At 37.6% G+C, this 27,129-nt stretch overlaps 1 protein-coding gene across 1 annotated transcript in view; it reads left to right on the top strand.

The window, feature by feature from the left end:
- PGAP1 (post-GPI attachment to proteins inositol deacylase 1) overlaps nt 1–27,129 on the top strand; it is a 41,125-nt gene that overhangs the window by 7,524 nt on the left and 6,472 nt on the right. The window contains exons 3-26 of the mRNA XM_062002098.1: nt 2,021–2,196; nt 2,791–2,962; nt 4,422–4,582; nt 6,126–6,178; nt 6,355–6,421; nt 9,143–9,248; nt 10,986–11,041; nt 11,120–11,203; nt 12,689–12,738; nt 15,572–15,623; nt 15,830–15,907; nt 16,997–17,072; nt 17,359–17,432; nt 17,525–17,576; nt 18,280–18,346; nt 19,198–19,306; nt 19,670–19,708; nt 20,783–20,876; nt 21,509–21,599; nt 21,812–22,009; nt 23,805–23,940; nt 25,057–25,107; nt 26,329–26,540; nt 26,878–26,982. Coding sequence (XP_061858082.1) covers nt 2,021–2,196; nt 2,791–2,962; nt 4,422–4,582; nt 6,126–6,178; nt 6,355–6,421; nt 9,143–9,248; nt 10,986–11,041; nt 11,120–11,203; nt 12,689–12,738; nt 15,572–15,623; nt 15,830–15,907; nt 16,997–17,072; nt 17,359–17,432; nt 17,525–17,576; nt 18,280–18,346; nt 19,198–19,306; nt 19,670–19,708; nt 20,783–20,876; nt 21,509–21,599; nt 21,812–22,009; nt 23,805–23,940; nt 25,057–25,107; nt 26,329–26,540; nt 26,878–26,982 — 2,359 coding nt within the window. The remainder of the gene's footprint in view (nt 1–2,020; nt 2,197–2,790; nt 2,963–4,421; nt 4,583–6,125; nt 6,179–6,354; nt 6,422–9,142; nt 9,249–10,985; nt 11,042–11,119; nt 11,204–12,688; nt 12,739–15,571; nt 15,624–15,829; nt 15,908–16,996; nt 17,073–17,358; nt 17,433–17,524; nt 17,577–18,279; nt 18,347–19,197; nt 19,307–19,669; nt 19,709–20,782; nt 20,877–21,508; nt 21,600–21,811; nt 22,010–23,804; nt 23,941–25,056; nt 25,108–26,328; nt 26,541–26,877; nt 26,983–27,129) is intronic.

Genomic DNA, 27,129 nt, shown 5'->3' with positions numbered 1-27,129 from the left:
TCGAGTAAAAGGTCCAGACTAAATGTTGAGGATGAACCTGAGATTGAGATCCTGATTTCTGTTTAGGAATCTGTCATATGCTTCCCTGTGATCTTTAGCAGTATCCTTGTTCCTTTTACCATGACCTTCAAGATAGAAAGTTGTGATAAGACACTTGATGTTTTAAATACTTTGTAGGTCTTCTCAAGTAATCTTAAAGATGTTCTTACTGCTTATTAGCTTTAAATAGAATTAGTGAAATGATTGACTGCAAATTAGCTTTGTAATTTCCATCACTCTGATAATAGCTGTTTGGGTATTGGAACATGTATGTTATAAGCATTACTTTCTCATTTCATGAGCTTTTCTGAAGTCTGATATATTCATTTCTATAGCAAATGTTTCTGAGAAGGAAAATTCTGCAGGCTGTAGATGTCTGAAACTGTTCCACTCTAAAACCTTGCTTCTGTGTGCTGGGTTTGGGCAGACTTTTCTGGCAATCATTTGTTATTTTATATATTTGCTTTTGGGACTTTCTCTTCTATGTTATTCTTTCCCTACAATGCGTTTTTATTTGCAGCCATTAATGTTCTGGACTCATGTATCTCCATGGAAACTCGGGAACAATTCTGCACACAGAACGATGTATTAAATAGCAGCCCTGGTTAGACAGAGAAGGCAGCTCAGGAACAAGACCTTGTAAACAGAATGTTTTCTCCCTCAAGGTTTTAGGTGGAAAAGTGACTTTTAAGGTGTGGTTTTCTAGTCTCCCATACAGATCTCATTGGTGTTTTGGAATGTTGTTCTAGAGTTCATAGAAACAGAATCATAGAATGGTAGGGATTGGAAGGAACCTTTAGAGATCATCTAGTCCAACCCCAAGTCCACCTAGATCAGATCACACAGGAACACATCCAGGCAGATTTTTAACACCTCTGGAGAAGGAGACTCCACACCCTCCCTGGGCTGCCTGTGCCAGAGCTCCCTCACCCTCACAGTAAAGTAATTTTCCTTATGTTTAAATGGAACTTTTTGTATTCCAACTTCTTTCCATTACTTTGTGTCCTGTTGCTAGATAGCGTAGACAAATGGGATGTCTCAACCTTGTGTCACCTACCATTTAGATATTTCTAAATATTAATGAGATCCCCCTCAGTCTCCTCTTCTCTAGACTACACTGCCCCAGTTCCTGCAACCTTTCCTGATAAGGAAGATGCTTCAGTCCTCTGATCATCTTGGTGGCCCTGTGCTGGACTACCTCCAGAAGTTCCCTGTCTGTCTTGAGCTGGGAAGCCCAGAGCTGGACATAGGACTCCAGATAAGGCCTCACTAGGGCAGAGGAGAGGGGGAGCAGAACCTCCCTTGAGTTGATGGTCTTCTGAGGAATTTTAGGAAAGCCTTGCATCAGCAATGCCTCTGGAGTTGAAGTCAAGAATGGTTGTTTTGCCTTCTTGCCCTGGTGGCAGTAAAAAGGTGCAAATCTGACGAGAAAAGCAGCCCTCAGGTAGAAGAACAAAATCCTTGATCTTGTACACATTTGTTTTAGACGTAAAATACCTCTGTAGTCAGCGGTAAGATGGATTGCATGATTAACTGCCATAGGCATACCATGCAGCTCTTTAATTCATCCCAAACTTTCCTTTCATCTAATCAGGTTTGTTGTTTTCCACATTCTTGTATAAGCTCTTCTTGCAACGTGTTTACTTTTTTTTTTATCAGATTGATTCTTATAAAAAGAGGAGATAATTATTTCTTTTCTCATTTAACAATTTGGTTGCGGTAGCAAATGGCTGGTGCTTTTGCTCTAATTATTTACATCTTGAAATCTGTGTAAAACAAGTATGATTGCATATTAGGAAGAAGACTATTTACTTTTGGTTGTCCTTTTCATCCTTTTTTCGCTTATAAATGTCTTAAGATGAAGAATGGATTTAAGATATCTATTAGGAAACAAATATTTATATATTCATGTGTTTGCCTACTAATGATGATGCTAAGCAGTGACTATTAGCCTGTTTTAATTTGTCATTTCTTTTCCTAGTACGTTCTCTTGGCTCCATTGCACTTAGAAAAGCAGAAGATGTTGACTTCAAGTATCATTTTAATTTCTTCAGTGTCAACTTTAACGAGGAGTTGGTCGCATTGTATGGTGGTAGTCTGCAAAGACAGACCAAGTTTGTTCATGAATGCATAAAAGCAATTCTGAAGTTGTACAAGGTAAGTAGTGACATATGCTGAATAATGTACATGTATTTGGGAATGGAAATCTGGGGTGCCTTTTCTGCTTCAAAACCAAAGAATAATGAATAAGGGAGGGAGACTTTATAATGTGTGGAGATAATAGAATGTGATAACTCTGCGGTAGAGAACTGCTGCTCCTTCCTTAATAGATTTTTTTTTTAACACTTGTGACAATCCCAGAGCTTTGGTTAGGTTCTGTATTGTGTTTTTTGTAGTAGAGACGTAAATTTTTTCTAGAGGGTTAAAATGTTAATATAGCATCACCTTGCACCTAGTTTTCTATTGGAAATGTCTCTGATATCCCCTGTCCTTAAGAGTCTCAGAAATTAAAAAAAGCTTAGCTTTCTTGTGCTTATACAGACTATGTAAGATTTCCTGTTGAACTGGAAACCTCACATTAAACACATTTTTTGAGATAGCAGCTAAATTTATATTCATTTTGTAAACTTGACAAGTTGATACTATTTAATATTATTCTTGAGAGGAGACATGAGTTAATTCTGGGGGAAAACTCTGCTACTGATGACCGTAGTTCAATGTCAAATCTGATGTGTTTACTCTTTGCTTAAGGATCAAGAATTTCCACCAACTAGTGTTGCAATAGTAGGTCATTCCATGGGTGGTCTTATTGCAAGAGCGTTGCTGACTCTGAAGAATTTTAAGCCTGAACTTATAAACCTCCTCATTACCCAAGCCACACCTCATGTTGCACCTGTAATGCCTTTAGACAAATATCTCACTGGTAAGTATTGCAGGTTATCCAATTACATCATCTTCCTTATGAGGAGAAGTGGGCACTAGGGCTGTTCAGTCTAGAGAAGAGGAGACTGAGGGAGGATCTCAATATTTACAAGTATCTGGATCTCAGGAGGTTGGGACATCCCTTTTTTCTATTGTATCTAGCAACAGGACAAGGGATAATGGGATGAAGCTGGAACACAAAAACTTCCATTTAAACATAGGGAAAAACTATTTTACTGTGAGAGTGAGGGAGCCCTGGCACAGGCAGCCCAGGGAGGGTGTGGAGTCTCCTTCCTTGAAGGTCTTCAAAACCCACCCGGACGTGTTCCTGTGTCACCTGATCTAGGTGGACCTGCAGGGGGGTTGGACTAGATGATCTCTAGAGGTCCCTTCCAACCCCTACCATTCTGTGATTCTATGATCAATTCTTTTTTTATTGATCCCCTCAAGCATTAATAGGTGGGATTCTTACAAATCAGCAGAATGTACTGTTTTGTTTACTGCAGTTAATCCATTCCTTTGTTATTCAGGTGGTTGATTGAAAGCAGTAGGATATTAAGAGAAAGTGTCACACAAAATACTTTATGTGGATTTGAGCTTCTGTGCCGGCCTGGAGCTCTTACTAATTTGAAATTTTAGTGAGTTGCAGAGAATGTTACTGAATTTGTAAGCTCTGCAAAGTGTGACCTCTTTTCTTTCTTTTTCTTTTTTTAAAACTTGACCTCTGTAATGGCTTTCTTTCTAAAATTAATTGCCTAAGTGTCGTTATTTCTATAGAAGTTGTTGAATTTCATGTTGATCATGCCCAAAGCTTGGAGATGTGAGAATAACAAACACAGATATAATTCTATTTTATATAATATATTTACACAAATATAGGTCATGTTTTCTGCTCACCTAAATAACTATGGCATAAAAAATATAATCATTATGCATGTACTGTACACTTTGTGAAAAGCTAGATTTGATAAATTACACTGGTTAAATATGTGCTGGGTGCTAATTGTGCTGCTATATGCAGACATTGAGGGAATTAGTGAAGGACAAGGAACCAAGATTTATTTTCATTATTCTCTGTGGCACCCGAGAGGAATGGATTATCTTTAGCTGCTAAATTTGATTTATTGTTCTTAATTCTTCCTCCTACAATTGATTGCAATACAGTGCTTCTTCCTTGCTGACTGTTTTTGGACTGTGACTGTCCTTCAAATAAATCTATGGTTAGGAAGTTTTTAACAGTATATGTGCTCAGCTGATACAGAAAATGTAAGTATGTCTGTCTTGTCCCAACTACTGCCTTCTTGGGGTTAAAACAATTTTCTTTCCTTATGTGAATTACAGGTAATAATCAGAGTTTGAATGCCTCTAAGAGGACTTACAGAAACTTGTACTAAAATGTTTCTATGGCTTTTTTTTATATCTTACAGAGAAATTGAGATTGATTTTAATATATTTTATAGATTTTTATACAGCTGTAAACAATCATTGGATTCTAAAGGCCCAAGATTTAAGAAATTTAACTACCTTTTCTGTGGCGGGAGGATTCAGAGATTACCAAGTTCGTTCAGGACTGGCTTTTCTACCAAGATTGAGTCAACATGACAGTGCCTTATCTGTTGTGGTAAAAAAGCAAACTACTTTTTTTTTTGCATGGAGTTGTGTTAGCTTTTTACGTAATGCATGTATCAGTATCTAATCGGAATATCTATGTGCAGCATAGCATAACTACATATGAAATTACTACATGTCAAAATACAAAGTAGATACTATACAGTTATAATCTTAAATAGTTGGTGCAGTGTAAATGAGTGCCCACTGGAAGAGTATGGGTTGGGGTTGATTTGAGTCATCTATCACTTGTAGCTGTTTCTTCTCATCACCTTCTTGCACATTTTCAGTTCCAGAACTCGGGTTTTATTTTCCTGCATTTTTGCATCCGCTGTATGTGTAGAGACTGACAGATGTGCAGTATGGAAGTAAACTACTTGTTTGATTATAAAAAGAGAGCTCTAGCTTGGAGTTTTCTTCTTATATTTACTATTTTTTTCAAAGAAATTAGGAATAGAAAGAATGTACTGGATCATCAGGTCCAGTTTTCTTTTTTTGCAGGGATCTTTCTTCTTCCAAATTAATCAATAGACATCGTAAAGTAGTTAGGTTCGGGTTCCCATTCCCCCACCATCAACCTGTTCCTTACATGGAAGAAGATGATAAATGCTCCCCAGTAGGGAGAAGAATAGTGATTTCCATTTACTACACAAACCAGTTTTTAAATGCATTTGCCCTGACATTGGCTTGAAACATTACCTGAAATAGTTGTCATTCCCTTGGTGTTTACCTCCCTGTCTGTTGTACAGAAAGCAATCTATAAGTAGTCTCAGCTCTCATTCCACTAGGCTAAGATTAACTCTGCATTCCCTTTGGCCTAGTAACTATTCTCTGCATCTGCTGTACTTTCTTTTGAGCGTTGGTGACCAGAATTTTGCATGAGATCTCATCTGTAGTAGCACTAGCTCGCTCTTGTGTGTTTTCAGTTTGTGGATTTTGGGGTCGTTATTTTGTTCTCAGGGTTGTTTTGTTATTTGTTTTGTTTGTTTACATTCCAACTGTAATGTAGTAGTTCATAGATTACTTGAATCAATTTGTACAGCGAAGTGGTGAGCTCCATTTATGGGAGGTGGTTTTGATATTATTAGTGCATGAAAAGCAATGCATGCAGTACATTTCTACAAAGGAACAACCTCAAACTGCCCAGTTCTTTCTGCGTGGTGTTCTGATGCTTCTTTTTCTTCAGGAAGTTCTTCATTGGCATACTTATATTCTTGTGTGCCAAGATCACTTACTAAAAGAGTAGAATAAGTCATAAAAGCAAGATTTGAAGTAATTTTTTGTAAGCGTCCTCCACACCATTATTATTATTTGCCCTTTAACCATTAGTCTCTGCTATAGATAACTTGGTCATTTTATTTTACAAGTCCTGCTTACAGGGACTGTTTACAGGGACTGAAGAATGCATTGTGTTGTCACCCAGTCCCTGCAACTCTTAACGCAAACATTGTTTCTTTTTAGTAATTGCAAATATGTTTAAGGAAGGGAAAGACTTGCTTAGAATTTTAACATGTTGGATACTAACAAAATCTTTATTTTTCTCCTTCCCCAAACAGAGCTCCGCTGTGCCTAGAGCTTGGGCCTCAACAGACCATCTCTCCATAGTGTGGTAAGCTAATGGAACAAAGATTAATTGACTGACTGTACATCCCTCTGTTCTCTACTGTTATCATATTATACAGTAATTTATCTTCAGCATAATATTACGATGCTGTCTCTTCTGACTGCTTTTATTCCGCTGGATATTTCCTTTCTAGATTTAATTTTTATTATTCTGTCTTCTAGGTGCAAAGAATTGGTCCTGGCTATCATTAGAGCTCTTTTTGATCTCATAGATGAGAACACAAGACAGGTTTGTATGTTTGATCTCCTGTATATTTCCCCATTGCGCTTTCTTCTTCCATCAGGAAGATGCTCAATCAGGACAAATATCCCCCTATTATGCAGGAATCTCCTTTTAGATTATTGTAAGTCATGCTAAGAAAATTGTTGCTGTTTTGTACCAGTCCCTGAAAAATCCTGTGGCTTTATAACATTTGACTCACGATTCAGAAATAACTGGATGCTATCTCAGTTGTTATTATTGGCTGCTTGTTGCTTTGTCACTGGGGTGTGGACTGAATTTTTTGTCCGTAATGCAGCAGGTTTAGTTGACCTTGCACTGGGATAAACAAATTTTGCTAGCTGTGTGGTTTTGAATGTGTTATGTTTTTGAGTCACTTTCTCTGATTGATATGCGAAGAGTGAAAAATTGTGATAGTTTAACTCAGACTTAATACTTTGAAACATCCCCATGGTGGCATCACAATGGCCAGTACATACTTGTAGTGCATTTTTGCAAATAGCACTTAAGAAATTCAGTGCAACCAGATTTGTGTACCTCCCACTACTGTTAGCTATTGCTTTTCTAAATAGGTATCCCACATCTTTTTAAAACCCATCAGAGAAATCTCCCACTGTACTTTGTTCTCTTTCTGAAATGCTAAGTAGCAATAAATATGAACTGAAGTTAAGGTCCAAGAGTTTGAAAATATGTAGGAGCAGAGCCCTGGACAAAGAAAAGGAAGACTTCCAGGTGTCCTTTTTAAGACTGTTTGGAATAGACTTCTGTTGTGGTTTGGCCCAGCTAGCACAGCAGCACCACGACAGTCTCTCCCTTGGTGCCCCCATTCACCCCCACCCTCGTTAGGATGGTGGAGGCCCCAGCAAAATGGGAGTAAAAAGATAAGTGAGATTGTTGTGGATTGAGACAAGGGCAGGGAGGGCTCGCTGCCAATTACAGTTCTGGGCAAAACAGACTTCGGTACTCAGAGAGGAAAGTAGGAAAGTTTATTCTACAAGAAACAGAACAGAATAAAAGCAAAAAGGGGGTAGGATGATGAGAAAATTACAACCAGCACTTTAAGATCTCCCTCCCCCATCCCTCCTTTCTTCCTGGTCCCAGCTCGCTGCTCCTGATATCTCTACCTCCTTCCACCTCAACGGCTCGGGGGGGCAGGGAATGGGGAATGTGGTCAGTCTCTCACAGATGGACTCCACCGCTTCTCTCTGCTCAGATGAAGATGACTCCTGGCATTCTTCCCCTGCTTCAACACGGGGTTCCTCCCCTGGGACACAGTCCTTAACGAACTTCTCTGGTGTGGCTTGTTCCCAACAGCTGTGGCTTCTGCTGATACAGGGTCCCTCACACAGGACGCAGCTTTTGGTGAATGTCTCTGGCATGGATTCTTTGCCACGGTTGCAGTTTCTGCAGTTACAGGGTCCCTCTCTCGGGACAAGGCCTCTTCTGGGCATAAGTTTAAAGGGTCCCTTCCTTCGGGACATGGCCTCTTCCGGCCATAGTTTTAAAGAAGAAAATTGGTGCCCCTGGCTTGGGGTAGGCAGTGAAGTGGTTGGGTCCTCCCCCATAGGACATGGCCTCCTCCAGCCATAGTCACTGTCCCTGGCTCGGGGCCTTTAATGAAGTGAATTGCAGTCCCTGGTGTGTGGCCGGCTTTAGCAACATGAGTCTCTGCCCCTGATACAGAGCCTTTAAAGAAATGAAAATAAATCTCAGCTTCACCAGTTCTCTCCACAGAATGCAGGGGAGTCTCTGCTCCAGCACGTTTCCTCCTCTCTTTCATCACTGACCTTGGAGTCCAAATGGTTGTTTCTCTCACTGTTCCTACTCCTTGCACCACCACCAGCCAGAAGAAGAAGAGGCAGAAGAAGCCTCTTCTGGCTTCTTCTTAAAAAGTGATCGTGGAGATGTCTAACTAGCTCAGCCCCAGAAGTGGGTCTGGCTCAGAGCTGGGGAGAGTTGTGAACAACTTCTTACAGGAGCCATCTTTACAGCCCCTTACCAAAAAAGGGTGTCATGTAAAACCATGACAACTTCTCTATTTTTTTTAGATATACTTATTTTAACATGTGATTTAGAGAGACAAAAAGAGGGTACAGTTGTTCTGGAGCTGACTGGCAGTATGCTGGAAGGAACAACTTTTCGGAAAACAGTTGTAATGGCCACAGTTTTGAAAAGCTGAATGAGCAAGAATAAGTCCTGGAAATCTGATTTGGAAAAAAGCCCCTACCAAAACAAAACAAAACATCTCCCAAAAACCCCAACTCGACTCAAAAGCAAATCTCAGCATAGCTCTGCAGCTATTTGGAAGTTTGAAACATAAAGACAAGATGTAGCAAACTGGATTTGTGAACTCAGACTAGTAAATATGAACATGAGAATTTTTCCCAAATGCTGTCATAAGTGTATTGTCTCAAGAAGAATGCATGCATGTTGACCGAGGAAGTGTAATACAATGTTTTCCTCTTGTAGACAAGGATATAAACCCAAAAGTTTTAGCTATGCTTTATAACATGTAGACTTTCTGTGTCACAGCAGTTGACTGTTGATGGCACTTTGACTATTCTAAATTCAACAGTCTGAACAAATAATGTACCATATCTTCTAACACCATATGTACCATATCTTCTTCCTGCCTCTCATCACCAAAACTGTATTACAAGCTACGATCGTGGGATGGTTGTAAATCATACGAGTTGATAAAATAAAGTTTGAGAATGTGCTCTTTTTTAGATAACCAAGGATCCAAATAAGAGAATGTCTGTATTGAATCACCACTTTGTAAGACACCCTGCAAAGATATTTGAGGAAAATCCTGAAGCTTTTACAGAACTCACAGGTATGCAGCAATTTTATTTTGAACAGGTTTCAGTGATACATCTTGTTTAATAGTTGTTTTTCTCGCTAATAAACTTCTGGAATACATTTTGTCCTTCTTCAGACATTGCTAAAATTATGTATGGGTTATCTGTCTATCAGCTTTCATGTGGTTTCAGCCCTAAATAGATTAAGAGGGTTAGTAGCAGAAATCTCTCATTTTTACGTGGCTTAGATTCAGGGGCATGAGCTGGAGTAGTATTCACACCGAGGTGTCCAGTAGACAATCTCAGAAACTGGGAAGAGCTGGATGTCAAAAATACAGTCTAATCTACATTTACATCCCATGCTTGCAAGGATAGTGTGGGTGTTGTAGAGCCCTTGTGTTAGTTTTGGGCTACTTGTGGAAATCTGAATATTCATAACCTGCTTCATCAGTGACTTCCTTTTTTTAATGACATGGCAGGATAAAGTGGACTGCACACAGGGTAAAATGGACTGCACACTAATGATTTCCTTGTAACTACTAAGAATGCATAGTTAAAGGTGAGAGATTTTGACTGCATGGAGTCTTGGGAACTAAACAGAACTTTTGCAGTGAACAGCTGTATTTCTGGCTTTGCTGAAGTGGGCTGAGCCGCTTTATGAAAACCCATTTTATTTCAAGAGTTTTCATAATGTAAGCCGTTGCAGAAGCACTGAGGTAGCTTGAACTTTGATGTCCAGTTTTGATCACCCTTGTATAAGAAGGTTTTTAGGCATTAAGAGATGCCCAAGTGGGTATGTAGCAGAGGCCTACCAAAATGTTTAGCTACTGGGACTCAGGGCATAGGGGAGTGAGGCTGAGTGAACTGGGATTTTTCACCCTGGAGAGGGTGCTAAGGGGGATCCTATTGCTGTCAGTTGAAGACAATGAAAGATTGGAGAGAAGGCGAAACTAGAGCTTTTCTCAGAAGTGCACAGTAGTAACACAATAGGCAGTAGGGTCCAGTTGCACCAGAAGAATTTCTGGTTAGATATTAGGAAAAAATTATTCAAGAGAGTGGTCCAAGACTGGAACAGGTGCTCAGAGAGGTTGTGGAATTGATTGATTGATTGTTTGCCTTTTTTCAGGGTCAGTTTTTAGCAATAAGGAGGAATATGTTTAACTTGGATTTTGTGTTTGCGTCTCACTATTTCTGGTCATCTCTTGACATTTAAGCTAAATTTCTGTGATGAACTTGTTACTACTCATGGTGATCTTGTTACAGTTACATAGAAAATAATAGCCTTCTTCCATGACAATTTACATTGTTTGTATCTCTGATCCCTTCATTATTCTGTCTTATTTTTCTCCAGACCTATCTTTGCTGCTACTGTTTTCCTGTACAGGTTATTCAGTTCATTATTGTCTTGCTTCTACACAAGTTTCAGGATTAGTTTTCCTAAATGGCTGACTGGAACAAAGATTGGGGCTCTTTCTAATGTTGACTCATTAGTAAGTCACCCTGTAATTACAACAATATCATTGTTTCAATATCATTTATTTCAAGACCTGTAGGGTTTTTACTTCACAGTTAATATGTACTAATTGGATCATAGGGTTTTGTCATTTCCTGTGTAACTGATGGTAACTTGCATGTAGTTATAAGGGTTGTTTAAAGGTTGTAAAGTTTACAGCTGTTTACAGGTAAGACCTTGGTAATGAGTAAAAGATAATACCTTGGAGGTTAGGAGAATAGTTCCTGCAGTGTGACATATAAAACATATTTATTTTTAGGAACTTTCATGTGGATTACAGTCAAAGCATCAAAATGGACTTATTCAGTTCACAATGTAAGTAACATTTGTTTCCTTCTTGTGTTTTTATGTTTCATTTTTTTAAACTAATGAGCTTTTTTTGTTTGTTTTAAGGATTCTGATGGAAAATATTTCACATTTCCTCTTTTAAGCCACAGAAAATCATACAGTCATGTTCACTGTGAAAAAAGCATGTTGGTAAGAAAATGCTTCTTTAATGTCTGGAGATTGTTTATAAAAGCTGTATTATTTTAATTTAAATTTGCTGCAGTTTTTAGATAGCTTAATGAACACTTGTGGAAATTACTGACACTCATTTAGATTGACGGCCTGTTACGTTGTGTTAAATATACTTCCTGTTTCAGCACGTTGCATGTAGTGTTCAAGGTATGAAACCTATGCCGCCTGAACCTCAGCTGTCTTATTTTTGGCCCTCTTATGGTTAGCTTCAGATTACTTTTTCCTTCAGTTTAATGGAGATGTGTATTGATGATTTTGAATGGAGAAGTTATTTTTAGTGCTGCCAGGATTCAGCCATACTTCCAATTTGGGAAAGCTGTTCATAGGTTTGTTTTCCCATAATAATGTTTAAGTGAGTCTGAAAGGTTACAGAGGTCTTCCACCAAGCAGTGGAAGTAAATGGAAGCCTGATGAGAAAACAGCACCTTCTCAGTTGTCTCCTCTATCGAGTTGGAGAGGTGATAATGTGCATTTCTTATTATTTTAGCTAAAATGTGGTTTAGATATTTTTTTAAAATATTTTTTAAAGGAATGAATGTAATTTCTTGGCAAACTGGAGATGGATAAATATGCTTTTCAGAATTATGTAGTTTACATAAGTAGCAAGGAAATGGATATATTTTTCTGTTCTATCCTGCTTGTCCCTGTGTCCTGAGTTCTGTGATACTTAGATCATGGTGTTACTGCTTCAGAACACTGAAATTCTCGAGATGGGGAGCAGTAGAATATTGAAAATGTAAAATATTCCTCGACTACTTGGCATAGTACCTTGGAATATTTCTTTTAGTTAGAAAATATTAAACTCTTAATAAAATTGAGTTTATGTAAGGGAAATGGTGAAGGTTTCTTTTTTTAACTTATTTGGTTTTTGAAAATGTATTGATTCATAACTAGAAAAGGTGGCATGGAAGTTATCTAAAATGGTTCCTAGAAGCCCACACCTTTCACTCATCTTTCCATCTGTGTAATTTTAGTTTCAAGATTATGATATCACATTTTTAACAGATGATACTGCTTGCTGTTAAGACAGAAGTCTGACGTCATTGTGAAATGAATAAAAAAAATGTTGGTGGATATCTTTCATTATAAATAATTGAGGAGATCTGAGACAGTTTTTGTCATCATCTGTGCTTTTACACTTTGGCATTTGACATCGTTGTGAGAGTTGGTCACTATAGCGATAGCTGCTACTGCTGACATGCTTAACAGAAAAGGTTGTTCCTCTTTTTAGTAAGTCAATTGCATGACAGTTCTGCTATCAGGGAATTTTTAGAACATTTGGTGACATCTAGTGTTCCAAAAGAGTTGGCATAAAGAAAGATTGGAGAAAATTATCAGCATTAACTCCTGCATTGTTTGGAGGAAAGAATTGCTGTTTCTAATGGATTTTTCAATACATGCACATGTAGGTAATGTACTATTTTTGTGGCATTGATATTACAGGACACAAGTAGCTGGATTTATGGCTGTGTGAACAGTAGTTCATCAATGTGGTGAGTGTAAATTGACTTGCGGAAACAGACTCTATAACTCAAAAGTTATAAAGCAGGGATGTTTATTCGGCGCCGGGCACACGGGGATCGCTCCACCTCAAACGTGCGCACCCGACTCGGCAACTCGCTTGACTTGTGTTTGTTACAAAATCATATGATGACATTATCCGCCTAGACAAAGACACAACCTGTCCCCGGTTTCGCATGTAAATTAGGTCTTTTCTTCCTTTCATTTGCGTGGTGTCTCCCGGTGATGGCCGGTGATGGTCTTTGGGGCCTTGGGAGATGAAGGCTGATAAGTCCTGAGGCTTTCTCACCCCTGATCTTCACGTATCACTTGGCCCCTCACCGAACTGCTTTCTACCTTCAAGGAAGTTGGAGGATCCCAGAGGTATTGTGTAGGGGGATAAGCACAACCTTTTTACAACTTGTAAGTAAATTTTGTCCCATCTGGAAAATAAGCTTTATACTATTGCAGTCAATTAGTATAAGGTTTATTAATACATGTCACTCTAAAGCTCCACATCAAAATGATTCCTTTTCTTTATTCAAATGGATCTTGTGAGGCTACATTTGAATTTAAAGCATATAAAGTGTCCTCCTCTTCAGGAAGGATGAGATTGGGAAGAAAAGTAAAATTCTTACTGTGAATAATTCATGCTTTCTGCATCACCAACAAAAAAGGAAATAATAGTTTTTCTCAAAATTACTGCATGAATGCAGAATAAAATAGGTGAAGTTCTTTTTAAGTTATGTTTTTGACATTCATAGCAGTAAAAAGTTGCTCCTGATGCTCTCTTGTGGATACTATATGGTGTAGTGGATTCCTAAATAGTGTATTGTAGCATCTCTTTAGAATCCAATATCAGAAGACATCAGCTGTCACTGAAAGCTACCAGAAGAGTGGACTGAATCATGTCTTTTATTTTGTTCTTATTCCAAAATTGCTATTGTCACATGAAAAATATTTGGAAATGTGGATGATTATCTAAATCATGTCATTACAAAATGGATTTAAAACAGTCTTAACTTATGTTTGCAAAGTAAGCTCAAACTCAGTTCAGTCTACAATTCAAATTAGGGAGAACTTTCAGGTGGAACTGAGTATTTATCTGTTATCTGTTATCTATTTATCTGGTTTAGGCCCATCAGGGAACAAAAGACTAGATTCGCCTCAAGTACCAAAGACCTGAGAATTGCCAAAGAGCAAGGAGGGCTTAATTGCCACTTATGGTCCAGGACAAAACAGACCAGGCTACTGGGCTTGGGGAAGAAAACAGAAAATAACTAAAACACAACCATAAACCCCCAAAAGATAACCAAAATAAAACAACACAGAATGGTACAACGATGAAGAATACAACTAGCCCTTTAAGACCACCTTCCCCCCACCCCTCCGCTCTTCCCAGACTCAGAGCCCTGTTCCTGGTGTCTTTACCTCCTCCCCGTTTGAACGGCTCAGGGGGGCAGGGAATGGGAATTTCAGTCAGTCTATTCCTAATGGCTTCTGCTGGGCAGATGGGCTCCGCACCGATCCTCCCTGCACCTCTGCAGGGTAGCTCACACACACAGCAGCCCTGCATGGGCTGCTCTGATATCTCTTCATCCCAAAGGCTGCAGCTCCTCTCTGCCTCTCATGTGGGTCTGCTCTGCAGCCTGCAGGCTCTCCAGCACGGCCTGCGCCATGGCCGCGTCTTCACACAATCTCTCGCCCGTCCAAGTGCACTCACACAGAGCTGCTTGTGGCTCTCAGTCCTGCCATTGCCCTGCATGGGTTGCAGGGGAACAGCCGGCATTCTTACCATGGGTTGCAGAGGGGTCCTTCCTCCTTGTCTGACTGTGGGGTCTACGTGATCACCTGCATCTTGTACCACTCTTACACCTCCTCTCAAGCACTTCAAATTCCTCTTCCTAAATAGTGATTGCAGAGGTGCCAGGTTGGCCCACCTGGGTCAGAGGTGGGTCTGAACCCAAGAGCTGGGCAAGAGTCCAAAAATTCTTTACCGGGTCTTCACTGCAACCCGCTCCCCCTGTTAGCAAGCAAAAGCGGCTCCTTGCTAAACCATGACATTATCTGTGCTGAGATGCGTAGCCACAGTCTTGCCTCCAGCTCATAGCCAGATGTCATTAATTACTTTTCCCTGATGCAAAGAGAAATTGACTGTTACTCCTTTGTTATAACCTTTTATCAGCATCAAGTGCTGGTTAGCCTAATTCAGGACTGCTGTTTAAACCTTTATCTAATAGTAGTGGTTTTGCTGTGGACTGTTGCTTCAGGTCATGTATTGCTATTTAGAGAAACGGAAATATCCTGGTATTCTAAAAGTCATAACTTAAAAGGACAATGTGTTGCACTTCAGTGTGTTACTATAAGTAGATGCCATTTTAGAACTTCTGCAGCAGCTAACAAAATTTTTGCTTGGTATGGTCATGTTTAGATGTTCCCATGGGGAAGTCGACACTTTTGATGTTTAAAGAATTGTAATAAAACTGCGTTAATTCAATGCCAGTGCTGTTTTAGCTCATTAAGAGTTTTATTGTGTATCTGAAGTTGTGTGGCTAATAACTGCTGAATGTTTTCTATATGACAAAGCTACAGCTTTGCTTAACTTGCTTTTGCAAAAGCAAGATTTGCAGTATCGGAGATTCTAATAATTCGATAAATTAGATAAATTACCATGGCAGCTAACTGCAGGAGACCTAAACTTGTTATCAGTTTTAAGTCATGTGAATCCATGTACAGAGAGATAAAAGCTGGTATGTTAATCCACTGTCCTATATAGTGCCTGTGTAATGAATATGTTCATCCTTTAATGTGCATGAATTTTTACAGCCCAGAAGCTACCGATTTATCCTGGAGAGCTGAGTTACTTCCAACCACCAAGGTAAGTATTGTACACAACTTGTAGGAGGGAGAGGTGCTTCGTGGGGTCGTTGCATGTTATGGGAGAAGAATCTGTTCTATTTACAGCATTGGAACATGCAGTTGTCTTCCAGAGGAAGGGGTACAAGAGGTGGATGTGTGGAAACTGGCACGGGGCAAGCTGAGGCATTTTTTCAGTAAGGGCTTTTCTTTCTTTTTTTCTTTAAGGTTGTAATACTGAAACTTCAGGACTATCCTTCTTTGTCTCACATTGTCATTCAGGTCCCACCCACAGCTGGCAATAAGGTAAACATTTTCATTTGATAAAATACCAAACTCAAGGCGTAAGTAGTACTTGAAACACAGAAAGCAACAGTTCTCAAACCCGTTATAACAGTTCTTGTTGGAGATTCTACTGTTGTTCTTCCTTGTTTTCCTTAATATTCTGATTGTGTTCCTGAATGTTTATTTCTTTGAACAGTTAGTTCTTTTATCCAGGGTAGCAGAGAATGCCATACATAGCTGAAGGTATCATGTACAGATTCTGGGGAATGTGATACACATACCTCTGCAAGCTCTGAGACCACAAATGATGTGGTAGACTGAGTTGTGCAGAATTTGATAGCTCTGAATCTTGCAGATGAGTCAGAGATCTTTGCATCAAAGCCTCTTGGGATCCCAGTAAGACTAACACTTGCAGTGAATCTAAGCAGACTTTATGAATTACCCAGCCTGGGTCTCGCAGACCTTTCTAGTTAGTCCTGAAAATGGCAGCCGATCTGACCTTCCCTTCTGCAACACAATAATAGAGTCTGTACACCTGTGGTATAATAATCCGTGATCCAAGAAACTATTCACAGCTGAAGTAAAGATAATGTTCATTGATAAGTATATCTTCAGATAGCTATGACAGAGACATCTTGCAGTTAAATTCAACGTGAATATTAAATATTCGACGTTCTGGATAAGCAAAAGTAGAAGAGAAACCATTTGTGAAATGTGCTGCTAAGTAGCAGTCCAGTGTTTAATCTTGGAAACTGCTTTTCAAAAGTAAACAAATACCAAGTTTACAATGGGATGGAAAATAGTTTTGAAACAAACTAAACGCTTATTAGAGATACCTGAGAAGTAAAGATGTGAACTGGATTCTAGTAATTCTCTGCTGTTTGGAAAGCCTTTTGAAGGCTGTTGCAAATGGATGACAGCTAGACTAACCCAAAGGTCATGCTTAAGCTACCCCAACTTGTACTGCTGCCGTCAGTGGAGTGTGAAGAGGTGTTTTTTTGGTATTTGTGCCCTGGCTTCTGCCTGAGCCTGTAAATAGAATTTATCAAGTGCAAAGGCTTTGTAGTCTTGTGCTCAGTTTAGATCTGTATTTAATATCGTTAATTGCAGTATACTTTGGACTGTGAATTTTTCCGAGAGGAGTCCAGAACAGTACAGCTTCCTGTAACACATCTCTTTTCATTTGGTAAGTACAGCATATTACTTTTGGAAAACTAATAATAATAATGTTTGGGTAATACATTTTCCTAAAAATTCCAGTGGTCAGGAGGGGTTTGAGGGTTTGTTTTATTGAAGTTGATACTGCTTTTGTTAGAGAAGAAATAAGAAATAAGAAGAAATAGATAAGAAATGTGAGGGGTCTGACTAACAGATATGGAAACATGTAAGTCTCCTGGAGAAAAATAAGCTGCAGATGTGGTGAGTGTTCAAGTAACTTTATTTAATATGTGAAAATAAAATATCCTTTACAGGGCTTTCTTCAAGCAAAATTCTATTAAATTCAACTGGGTTACTTTACAATGTACAGCTCCAGCACTTTAACCAAGTAAGACTACTATTTAAATTTTTAAACTAATGTAACCACTGTTTGGAGGATGTGATTTTTTTTTCCCCCTTTTTGTTTTTAATACATTCTAGATATATCAAGCTTTCAAAATTTATATAGAGAGCCACTGCCAGTCACTTGAAGGTAAATATAAGTCTTCTAAAGTATAAATTTATAAAACAAAGCTTGTTGAAAATTTTCAAGGCTGAAGCTGGTGGAAATAAAAGTCTTTTCATGCAATGGGGTTTAGATGGTACTGTTATCTGCTCAAATGTCTCTGCTAACATCTCTCACCTTTCACTTTTTAAGGGTAGCTCAAAGAAATGTGAAATTAGTGCTCACATGTTTGCTTTTCTTACTTCTAGCAAAGGGAAGTAGAACTTTAAGCAGAATTCTGCACTACACTGGAAGTGTTTCTCAAGAATAGCACATTTGTCTAGGTTTATATTTGCTAATTATGGGACTCAAGATTGGATGTGGAGCTATGTCAGCTTAAACAGAATGAGATGCTAAAGGATTTGGTTTAAAAAAAGAAGAAAAAGAAGTGATGGATTTGTTATCTTGAAGCTAAAGCTTTGTATTGAAAACTGACAGTTTCCTTTTAACTATTCTGCCTTCAGTCAGTGATATATCGCTGTTGTGTTCTGTAACAGCATGAGTGTTTAAAAATGTCATTTTTCTTCACTGCTAATTGCACTGATCTGCACTGCCATGGCTATTGCAAAGTAACTGCAAGCCCAGTATGTTTTGTAAATGCCACCTTGCTTTACTTGTGTTTTAGTTCTGGAGACGGGTGTCAGATCTTGTTCCTAATTAATTTTCATTTTTTAATTCTATTCCATTTCAGAAAGGAAACCTAGTGTTTACAGACTTCATATACCCTGGTCACATGAAGACTCAATAATTGCAGCAAAGTAAGGACTTTTAACAATTGCAACTTCTCGATATGTTTTTGAAGAATTTTAGCATTCTGTTGCAGAAATATGAGACAACATCTTCAGTTTTGAGTGTTGGGCTTCTGCATCTTTTCCTCATTTACCCTTTTGTCCTTGTTCACAAAGTTGACTTCCCACATACACATGTCTGCTAATTGTTTAATTGTTCTCACTAATTTTCTTGAAAAGAAAGTCAGATTTGCTGGTCTGAAATTCTCAGCATAATTTTTGACCCCTTCATGAGTGGGGGAAATAGTGGCTGCTCTGGATGCTGGTGTCTTCCAGTAACGCAGGGTTTGGATCATGCAGCAGCCCTAAGTTGCTTCAGCAGCACAGTCCTGGCAAAATCAAAACACAGCTTGAAATACATGTCACTCGTGATTCATGATTGAACTACCTGACTTTATTTTAGATGACTGGAAAACTGTTTCTTGTTTATTTTAGAGGTCTTACGGATACCTCCCTATTTCTCCCTTCCCCTGTATTTTCTAACAACATGGTACTTGCAGGAAGATTAATTATATTCTCAAGAATCTCTCCTTCCCATTCTTGTCACTCAGCATATTTACGTATTTTGTGAGACACTGTGTATGCTAAGCTCAACTTGTCTTTTTCATTAGTACCATGTCCCTTATTCAGAGGACAGTCAATTGAGAATGTGGTATAGTTCTTTGTGGTAGGAAAAAAAAAGTTAATTTTACCATTTTGCTCATAGCCTGTGGGACACTTGGTGTACTAGATCTGCTTTATGGACACCTGTCGAAGACTGAGGTGTGCTTGGCTTTTTTTGCTTATAAGGACAACATTTACCAATTAAATTGCTGTTTCAGAGTTCCATCTTTTACTGAGATTTCTGCAAAACTGCATATTGCTCAGCCTCAAAATGACAGCAGGGTTCCAGAGTTAAATATTTACTCTTCTTCAGACTGTCAATATGAAGTGAGTAATACAATTGTATTTTATAGCTAGTTTGCATTGCTGTGTAATTTTTGCGTAATTCACGCTTTTAAAACTTGGCTAATTAATCAAAAGAAATACTAAGCAAATCTGAAGGTGAGCTGTTTGGCCTTTTTTGTAAATGTAGTGCATGTTACTTGTAACAGCTGGAGTAATACTGAAAGTTGGGCTCTCATTTCTAAGAAAAACTTGAAAGCATTTTTTTAAAAAGCATGTTTTTAGAAAGCTGTTGTACACTTATGGGATTGCTGCTAATAATTAAGTTGGCTTCTTAAAAATAAGAATATTTTGTATTTATATTTACCATTATATAAAATAATAAATTATTTGGGTTTTTTTTTAAAGGTAATTCTGAAGACGTCACTTGTACAGATTCTTGGGCAAGTAAGAAAACCTTGTGGTACTAGGTTGGTTTTTATGTCAGTAGCAGCTATAGAAATTTTCCCATCCTCCCTCTCTACTATGACACATCAAATTCCTTCTTGATACCAAGAAGAATGCTATTCAATGGCCACTTAAAACCTTGTCACTTGGGAAGGCATCCCATCCAGGTAAATGTCAGGCTTTGCTTATCAGAGGAGCAGAAAAACACTCCAGCTCTAAACAGCTAATGTAGAATGTTGAGCATTTGACTTTGTGGTTAGGCAAATATCTGTAAAGGAATGACACTGTAGGCCACTTTCATTTTCTTGCCCAAAGAGTCAGTAGTTTTAAAATTTTAAAATACTTTGGGCATCAACTAAAAGTTAGGAAAAAAGTCCAAGTAGATCCATATGCTCCTTTTCAACAATTTTTCTTTGGTTATCAATGAAGAATAGATTTTGACACTGGTGTCAGTAAGACACCAGCTATCTGCAGTTATCACCAGCTATCTGACCAGCTATCTGCAGTTTTCTGTTTCTAAAAAGTAAGTAATTTAAAAGCATCTAAGTGTGGTATTGCTACATTACTGGCAACTAATGTATGCCTATATATCAAGGATTTTTTGTTATCAATTCAGGAGAATTTCTGTGCCATTTTTATATTAATCATGACTTGGGACAGTGGAAGCTGCTCAAAACACACATGAAATTACTTCCAAGTGTACTTTACCTTAAAGCATATATGCAGGTTTTGCTTGGAAAAAGGCCTTTTAATTTTTTAATTTATTTTACTGAAATACCATTAATGTGCTACCATTTCCTTTTAATATTTCTATGGATTGGGACAAAAAAAATCCTTTATAATTTGGTCATTTGTTGAAAAATGTTTCATTAGCCATTTATGAGAGATCAGAGTATTTTCCATATCTAACATTAATTGCTAATCATGGTTATCAAAGCATATGCATAAGCATCCAAATGAGAACTGTTTGAATATCTAATCATATTATCATGATGGCTTCATGACAATATTTTTAGGCATGTTTATTAAAAAGATATTTCTGTATGTGGAAGTTTTCTTTATACTCTCTTTCAGATGATACGATTCCATGCTAGCGCTCTTCCTGTCTATGTTGTTTCAAATATTCTTCTTACGTATGGAGGACAATTGAGCACATTGATATCAAAAGGTAGCTTTCTAGAAATTTTTTTTCCCTGTCACAAGTGTTTTTAGAAATACTACTTAACTAATATACTCTTGAACGACAAGCTAGCTGTTGTATTTTTAAGCTAAGTATCACTGAACTTGTGCAAGTACTGACAGTACTCTTTGGTTTTGATTTTTCCTTGTTGGTAGTTCTCCAAGGTTGTGTTGTTGCAGAGTATTTCCTTATTTTGTTCTGCAGTTGCTTCTTTGTGAATGATTGTACAATACTTTAGAATTAATAGAATTCTAACTAAAAATACATGCAAAAGTTTAAACTATATTGTTAGTATGTGCAAAACACTTGAGTGAAGGTGAGATTTAGAGACTTTTAGACCTTTCTTCAGACAAAATGCATTTTTATCTAAATTTGGATGGTGCTCATAACAAAGTCCATAATCTCTCTGGAAGCTCTTGTGACATTACCCAAATATGAGTGATCCAGGGAGTAAGGGTCTTGCTTAAAAAGTATGCTGACTTTGCTGTTATAAGACGTCGTTATCTTATTTTTAAGTAAAATTTCAAGCGTTTGTCTGTAGTTGGTTTTTGTTGTGGATCTTCTTTATTGAAGTTCATGACAAAATACTAACTAAAGTTGCTTTCTGGTTTTGATTCTAGGACAGTGTTCTGACTTTTCCCTTGAACTACTTAGGACAGCTAAACCTTACAAAGTTGAACCTCTTATAAGCATTGTTGTGTTTCTGCAGGGGTGAGTTTGTATAACTTATTTATTTAAAGCAATTTCCAAGCTGGAAGTTTGAGTACAACTATTGTCGGGGGGAATATTATTTTATCTGTGGTCATTGTGAACACCTGACTTAATTTTGTTTGAAAGTCTGTAGTCGGAGGAATAGTTGATAAATATCTTACTATGATGGCAACTGGAAGTGATAAATAATACTGCTTTCATGTTTTTGGCAGGTTTAACTGGTTTAGAGAGATATGGGAATCACTGTCACTACCAGAAGTGGATGCTGCTGTACTGAGTAGTCAGGATACGTGGTTCCCCCTTGTGTCCCTGATTTTGTTTCTTTTTGGGACAGGCATTGCCTACTGGAGTGGAGTAATTTTCTCTACATCTCTGAGACTCTTCTCTTCATTATGGTCAACTCTGATTAGGTAAAATAACATCATTTAATATTTATATATAAATATATATATACACAATTATGCTGTTTTAGATGTCTGTGACTGTGTCGGGTTTTTTTTTGTTCGCTTCAGTACTAATGAAGTATGAGTATTGCCTTAGATTCCTTATTCCACACCTCCAAAAGGCAACATAAATGTCTGTCTTGTTTCCTTTGCCAGCTGTAACAAAGTTTTTTCAGTTTGCTTTTGAGGAAAGCTTGTTGGGGAAAATAAAGCAACTGAACTCTTCCCGTTTCAGTAGCTCAATAAATGTATGTATTTAGAAAAGAGACTATAAGCATTGCAATCCATTCCTCATTGTTCTTATTGGATAAACTGTGTTAAAGAATGTAAACATGTTTATAAAAGAATTCTTGGGCATTAATTATACCCTACATGACTGACTAATTTTATAGATCTAAGAACACTGGAACATTTTTGCTTGTAGAGATGAAAATTCAAATATGAAAGAGTTTAAAAAAAAGGAAGATAAAATATTTTGAAAGAATAAATTAGTTAATTGGATAACATATTTAGCTGTTTTAATTGTTTTACTCTTCTCACACTGATAACAGACCTCAGCTGCATTTGAGCCAACTCTCTGTCTTGAGAAAGTTGATTGGAATGCTCTTTACTCCGAAAATGTTTGCTAAATGAGCACTTTATTTTTTCACCACCAGTGAATTCTACCAAATAATAAATGTTATGTCAGCTGTTTCTTCTCAGCCATCTTGTTTATAAATTACAGTGGATTCTCAGAAACTTCAGTACTAGTCTTGTGATGATGTGATAGACTCCTCCAAGTTCTGAAGCTACTCATACTAAATTCTTAAGGATTTTATCTCCATTCACACTTTTCTTTAAAGCTTTTTATTTTGTGTAAGCTCTGAGAATGTCTTGGGCAGAGGCAGGAAAATAAGGTTTTGTGTGCCAGCCTGTAAGTCAGCTGGTTCATTTTGAAGTTCTAGTACCTCTCACGGTCCTGCATTTCTTGGGGGTGAAAAAAAATAATCAGTAAATATTTCTAAAGTAGATAGTATGCACTGGACTTTTGCTCAGTGTTCTGGAATGGTCTGATAATGGCCCTCAGCAAAGAAAATTGTCAGTAACTGACTGTGGAGTTCTTTGTTCTTGTCAGCTATCCTTCTTTTTGTGCTTACTCCCCATTCTCCTTGTTGTCACAACTCAGCTCACCTTTGTCATGTCAGATTTACACTTGTCTCTTAGTTGCATCAACTGAAATCCAGAAAATTAAAATAAGCTTTTCTGTCTGGTCCAGGAAGAATATTTGACCCAGAATTAATCTCTTGGAGACTTATTGCTGTATGATGCTGTACTACCATTGAACACTCCAATGCAGTAACATTTGTAGTAGGACTCACTGTCATGATGCAACTGTGCAGTAATAGTAGTAAGATACTCATTCTCTTGGGCTGAACAGAACAACTTGGTAACTGATCCAGCTTTACAGTTAGCATTCTCTAATGCTTTATGTTCACCAATGTATCCTTTATGTTACCCAGATAAAGTAAAAATAATATACTAGTTACATTCTGGAAGGTGTAAGTTTGTTTTGCTAGTTCATTTGATAAGCATTTTTTTGCAAAGCATCTTATGTATCAGTTGGTATATATGTTAAAAAATTTCTAACTTCATTTTTCCAGTGTTTAATCAATATTTAGGAGCAATTTATTCTTTTTGGTCATTTACAAAACATAATTATTCTTCTGTTTTTATAGCTTTTATTTTACTAAAAGAGTGTAACAGCAATTTTGTCTTTTTTTAGGCCTACTGTACTTGAAAGAGATAGCAAGTTGATTACACCCAGAAGGCTCTGCGGGGTGTTGTCCCTTGCTTTGGTTAGCTGGACCACTTGCGGTGCATTTGCTGTATTCCTCATTTATCTTCAGTACTTGTTTAAGGTACTGAAAGGCTACAGATTTGTAATGTATAACTGAGTTAAAATTTTTGGAGGCTTTGAATTAATCCCGTGTTAAAAGCAAAACTACAGATTACCACTTTTCATATGTAAGAGAAATGTTATTATTTGCCTACTTGAAGTAGGTCTTTTTTGAACTTACGAGACTCCCACGATCATTTAATCTTTAGAATTCTTGTGTTCTTTTGATAATGCATTTTCCAAAGCAATGTCCAGTCCCACATGGCCACTGCAGTAACACATATAATTGTGTTACAAAATCAGAGACTAATAACTCCTTGAAGAAAAACTTTAGCAAAGGGAGGACTTGGAATTTTCTGTTGAATACTTTTTTTTATCTTTAAAGACTTTTCTTGAATCTGTATGGAGTAAAAGGAAGAAAGATGACTATACTGTAGAACTAGGATAGTCTTCATCTGTGTCTAACCTTATCTCTTTGCTAGTGTCACTCAGTTTCCATGGTCTTCCTTTCATCAGAGCATCTAACTTACCTGATTCACCCCATGGTTACAGAGCTGCTGAAGCAGCTACTATACTTAGCTACTAGGGAAGCATTGGAGCATGACTCTGGGAGTAGGGGCACAAAGCAAAACAGCTTACAGGTGGTCTGAAGTAGGTAGGTGGCAGCTGAAAGCACAGCCTGAGAGACAAGTCTGTCTCTCCATGTGACATAAGGTTACACTGTGAAGGATGTACCCATGCTGACATTACTCTCCCTTCTGCAGTAAGTCTCTGACACAGCAGTTTTCCTATGTGACCTGTTAATGGGTTTCTGCAGAAAGTGAAGTAAAAGTGAATTAAAAGGGGGGAAGTGAGGAATGCACAGATTTTCCATTCTATGTTCTCTGTCAAGCACATTAGAAGGAGAGGAAGCGGAGCAATGTAAGTTTTCTCCCTGAGCTTGGAAATTCTTCTTTAAGAGAGTACTTTGGCTGCTGCTGCTGATAAAGACTGAGGGAGTTCTTGCATGGCAGCTCCATTGGGACTCTAGAAACATTGAGCTATGTCAAACATAATTAGCACTTTTTTTTTCTATGTCTACTACAGCTTTTCTGTGAAGAAACATTGCTTAAATAAAGCTGAACTGTCTGTCTTACAGGTTATAAAACTACATGTGAATGTAAGAGCAGAACAAAACATGATTAATGGGGTAAGTCTGTCTCCTGTTTCTGTTCAAAACTGTGATAAAAAAAATGTTTGGCAAACCCGTGCATTGTGAATTGTTATTGTCTTGCTGCCTTGATAGTATTAAGTTGTGCTGTGATGACTGCATGGCTGTGGTTTGCTTACGTGGGTGCATGATGTGAGAGAAAAGCCAGGACATGAGTAGCATGTTCCATCACATTCTAACTGTTGCATTCACAGCTCAAGATCACCGCAGTGTGAAGTTGACTAAAGTTCATTTAAGAATAAAACATAGTCTCTGAATAGATATAGAACAATATTTTTGGTCTTAATGTTGGTATTATGTATGCCTTATCTAAAGAAAGAATTTAATTTCTAGATAATAGTCTATACTTCAGGCAAATATTTTTTTTCCAGATAAGTAGTTTGTGGCATTTAGGGGTTTTTTTTAATCGGGATATGACAAATATGATTTATTAGATGGATATGGACTGCAGTAAATTGGGAGCTGTTTAAAAAGCAGTGAAGAGGCAGCGGGCTTCATGTATTGAAAACTGTTTTTTCAGTGACTTCAAAGTATAGGATCCAAGATGTAAGCATGTGTGTGGATACAAGTATGTAATAACTACTTGTTCTTTTTTGAAAGCATAGTTAAAAAAGTAGTCTGCCTGGAAAAGTTATTGACAGTTTTCTTTGGATTTCTTTGAGTGGTTTTTGTTTAGTTAAATCCTCTCCTCTTCTTTCATCTCTGCATAATTTTCTTTTCTTTCATTTGTGGTTTGATGTTTTTTCTGTCATTGGAAGTTAGCATCTGTCAACTCCTAGTTTAGTTTTGTTATTTATTGCACAGCTGATATTTTACTCCCAGGTGTGTTTCTTCCTGTATCCTTTTCCATGAATGATCATCTGTGATTTTCACCCGCATGCTTTATTACTCCTTTTATTCTGTTCTTCCTCCTACCAGGAACTCCATTTCCTATCACTGCATTGGTGTCAGGGCATCTCCACTCTCCGTTCTTTTCTTCCAAAGACATATAAACTATTAGAGTAAGAGAAATTTCTGGCTAAATCTAGATGCTTTAATTTTACATTATTAAATGTTGCTCTTGATGGCTTTTTGAGGATAAATTGCAAATTTTCTTCTTTAAATCAGAGCTGGTATGATAGTGTTGTGGCAGCTTTTCCCTCCTCCCCCAACATGAGTCCTTACAAGCCTGTTTTTATGACTTGTGCCTTTTATTTTCAGAATTCAGACTGCTCTCGGAATTCCAGTATACATGCAGTCAAAAACCAGACTTTGATGGACAGTACCTCAAAAGCTACACAATCTCTTTCCAACAGTTCAACAATTGCTGAAGCCATTAATAGTCTTAAGATCCATGTTACAATTCTCTATTTGTTTACATGGATTGTGCTGCTCAACTTGCCATCTTTTATTTATTGGTTAAAAAATCTCAGGTAACTTTTTTAATTGCTCATGTAGAAGAGAACAATATGACCCTTTGAAGACAGTAAGATTTGTAAATGTTTGACTCTACATTATTATCTACCTTATAGTATCAAAGACTTCTGCTAATGATAATTGTTTTTTCTATGAAATCTGGTTTATAAGTAGATGTTAAGTAAATTAGTGATATGCTGACGGAAGTAATGATTCAGAAAGGATTTAAAGTCAGGCTGTGATGCCATATACATTTCATAGGGTTTTTGTTAGCAGCACATGCTCGTTCTCAAATTGGATTTTATTTGGTGGCTTATTTTAGAAGTAACATGCTTTTAAAACCATTTTTTGCAGGTACAATGTTAGACTTGATCCTGATCCATGTAGATCGACAGCTATTGTCCTTGTATGCATTTTAGAAGTTCTCATGAATTCAAGCACTTCTGAAGTGAAATCAAGGTACTGTACCAAATCCACTTGTTTTTTTCTTTTGTTGTTTCCTGCTTATTTCTCACTACTTCCATTTGTGTGGTAAAACTTAATTTATGCTGCACAAACATGTAATTTTTCAGCCTACCTCAATAATCATAAGCTTGTATGGTTAAA

The sequence above is a fragment of the Colius striatus genome, chromosome 9, assembly GCF_028858725.1.
Source record: "Colius striatus isolate bColStr4 chromosome 9, bColStr4.1.hap1, whole genome shotgun sequence".
In the NCBI taxonomy this organism is placed as follows: domain Eukaryota; kingdom Metazoa; phylum Chordata; class Aves; order Coliiformes; family Coliidae; genus Colius; species Colius striatus.
This window is presented reverse-complemented; position numbering and strand designations above follow the sequence as displayed.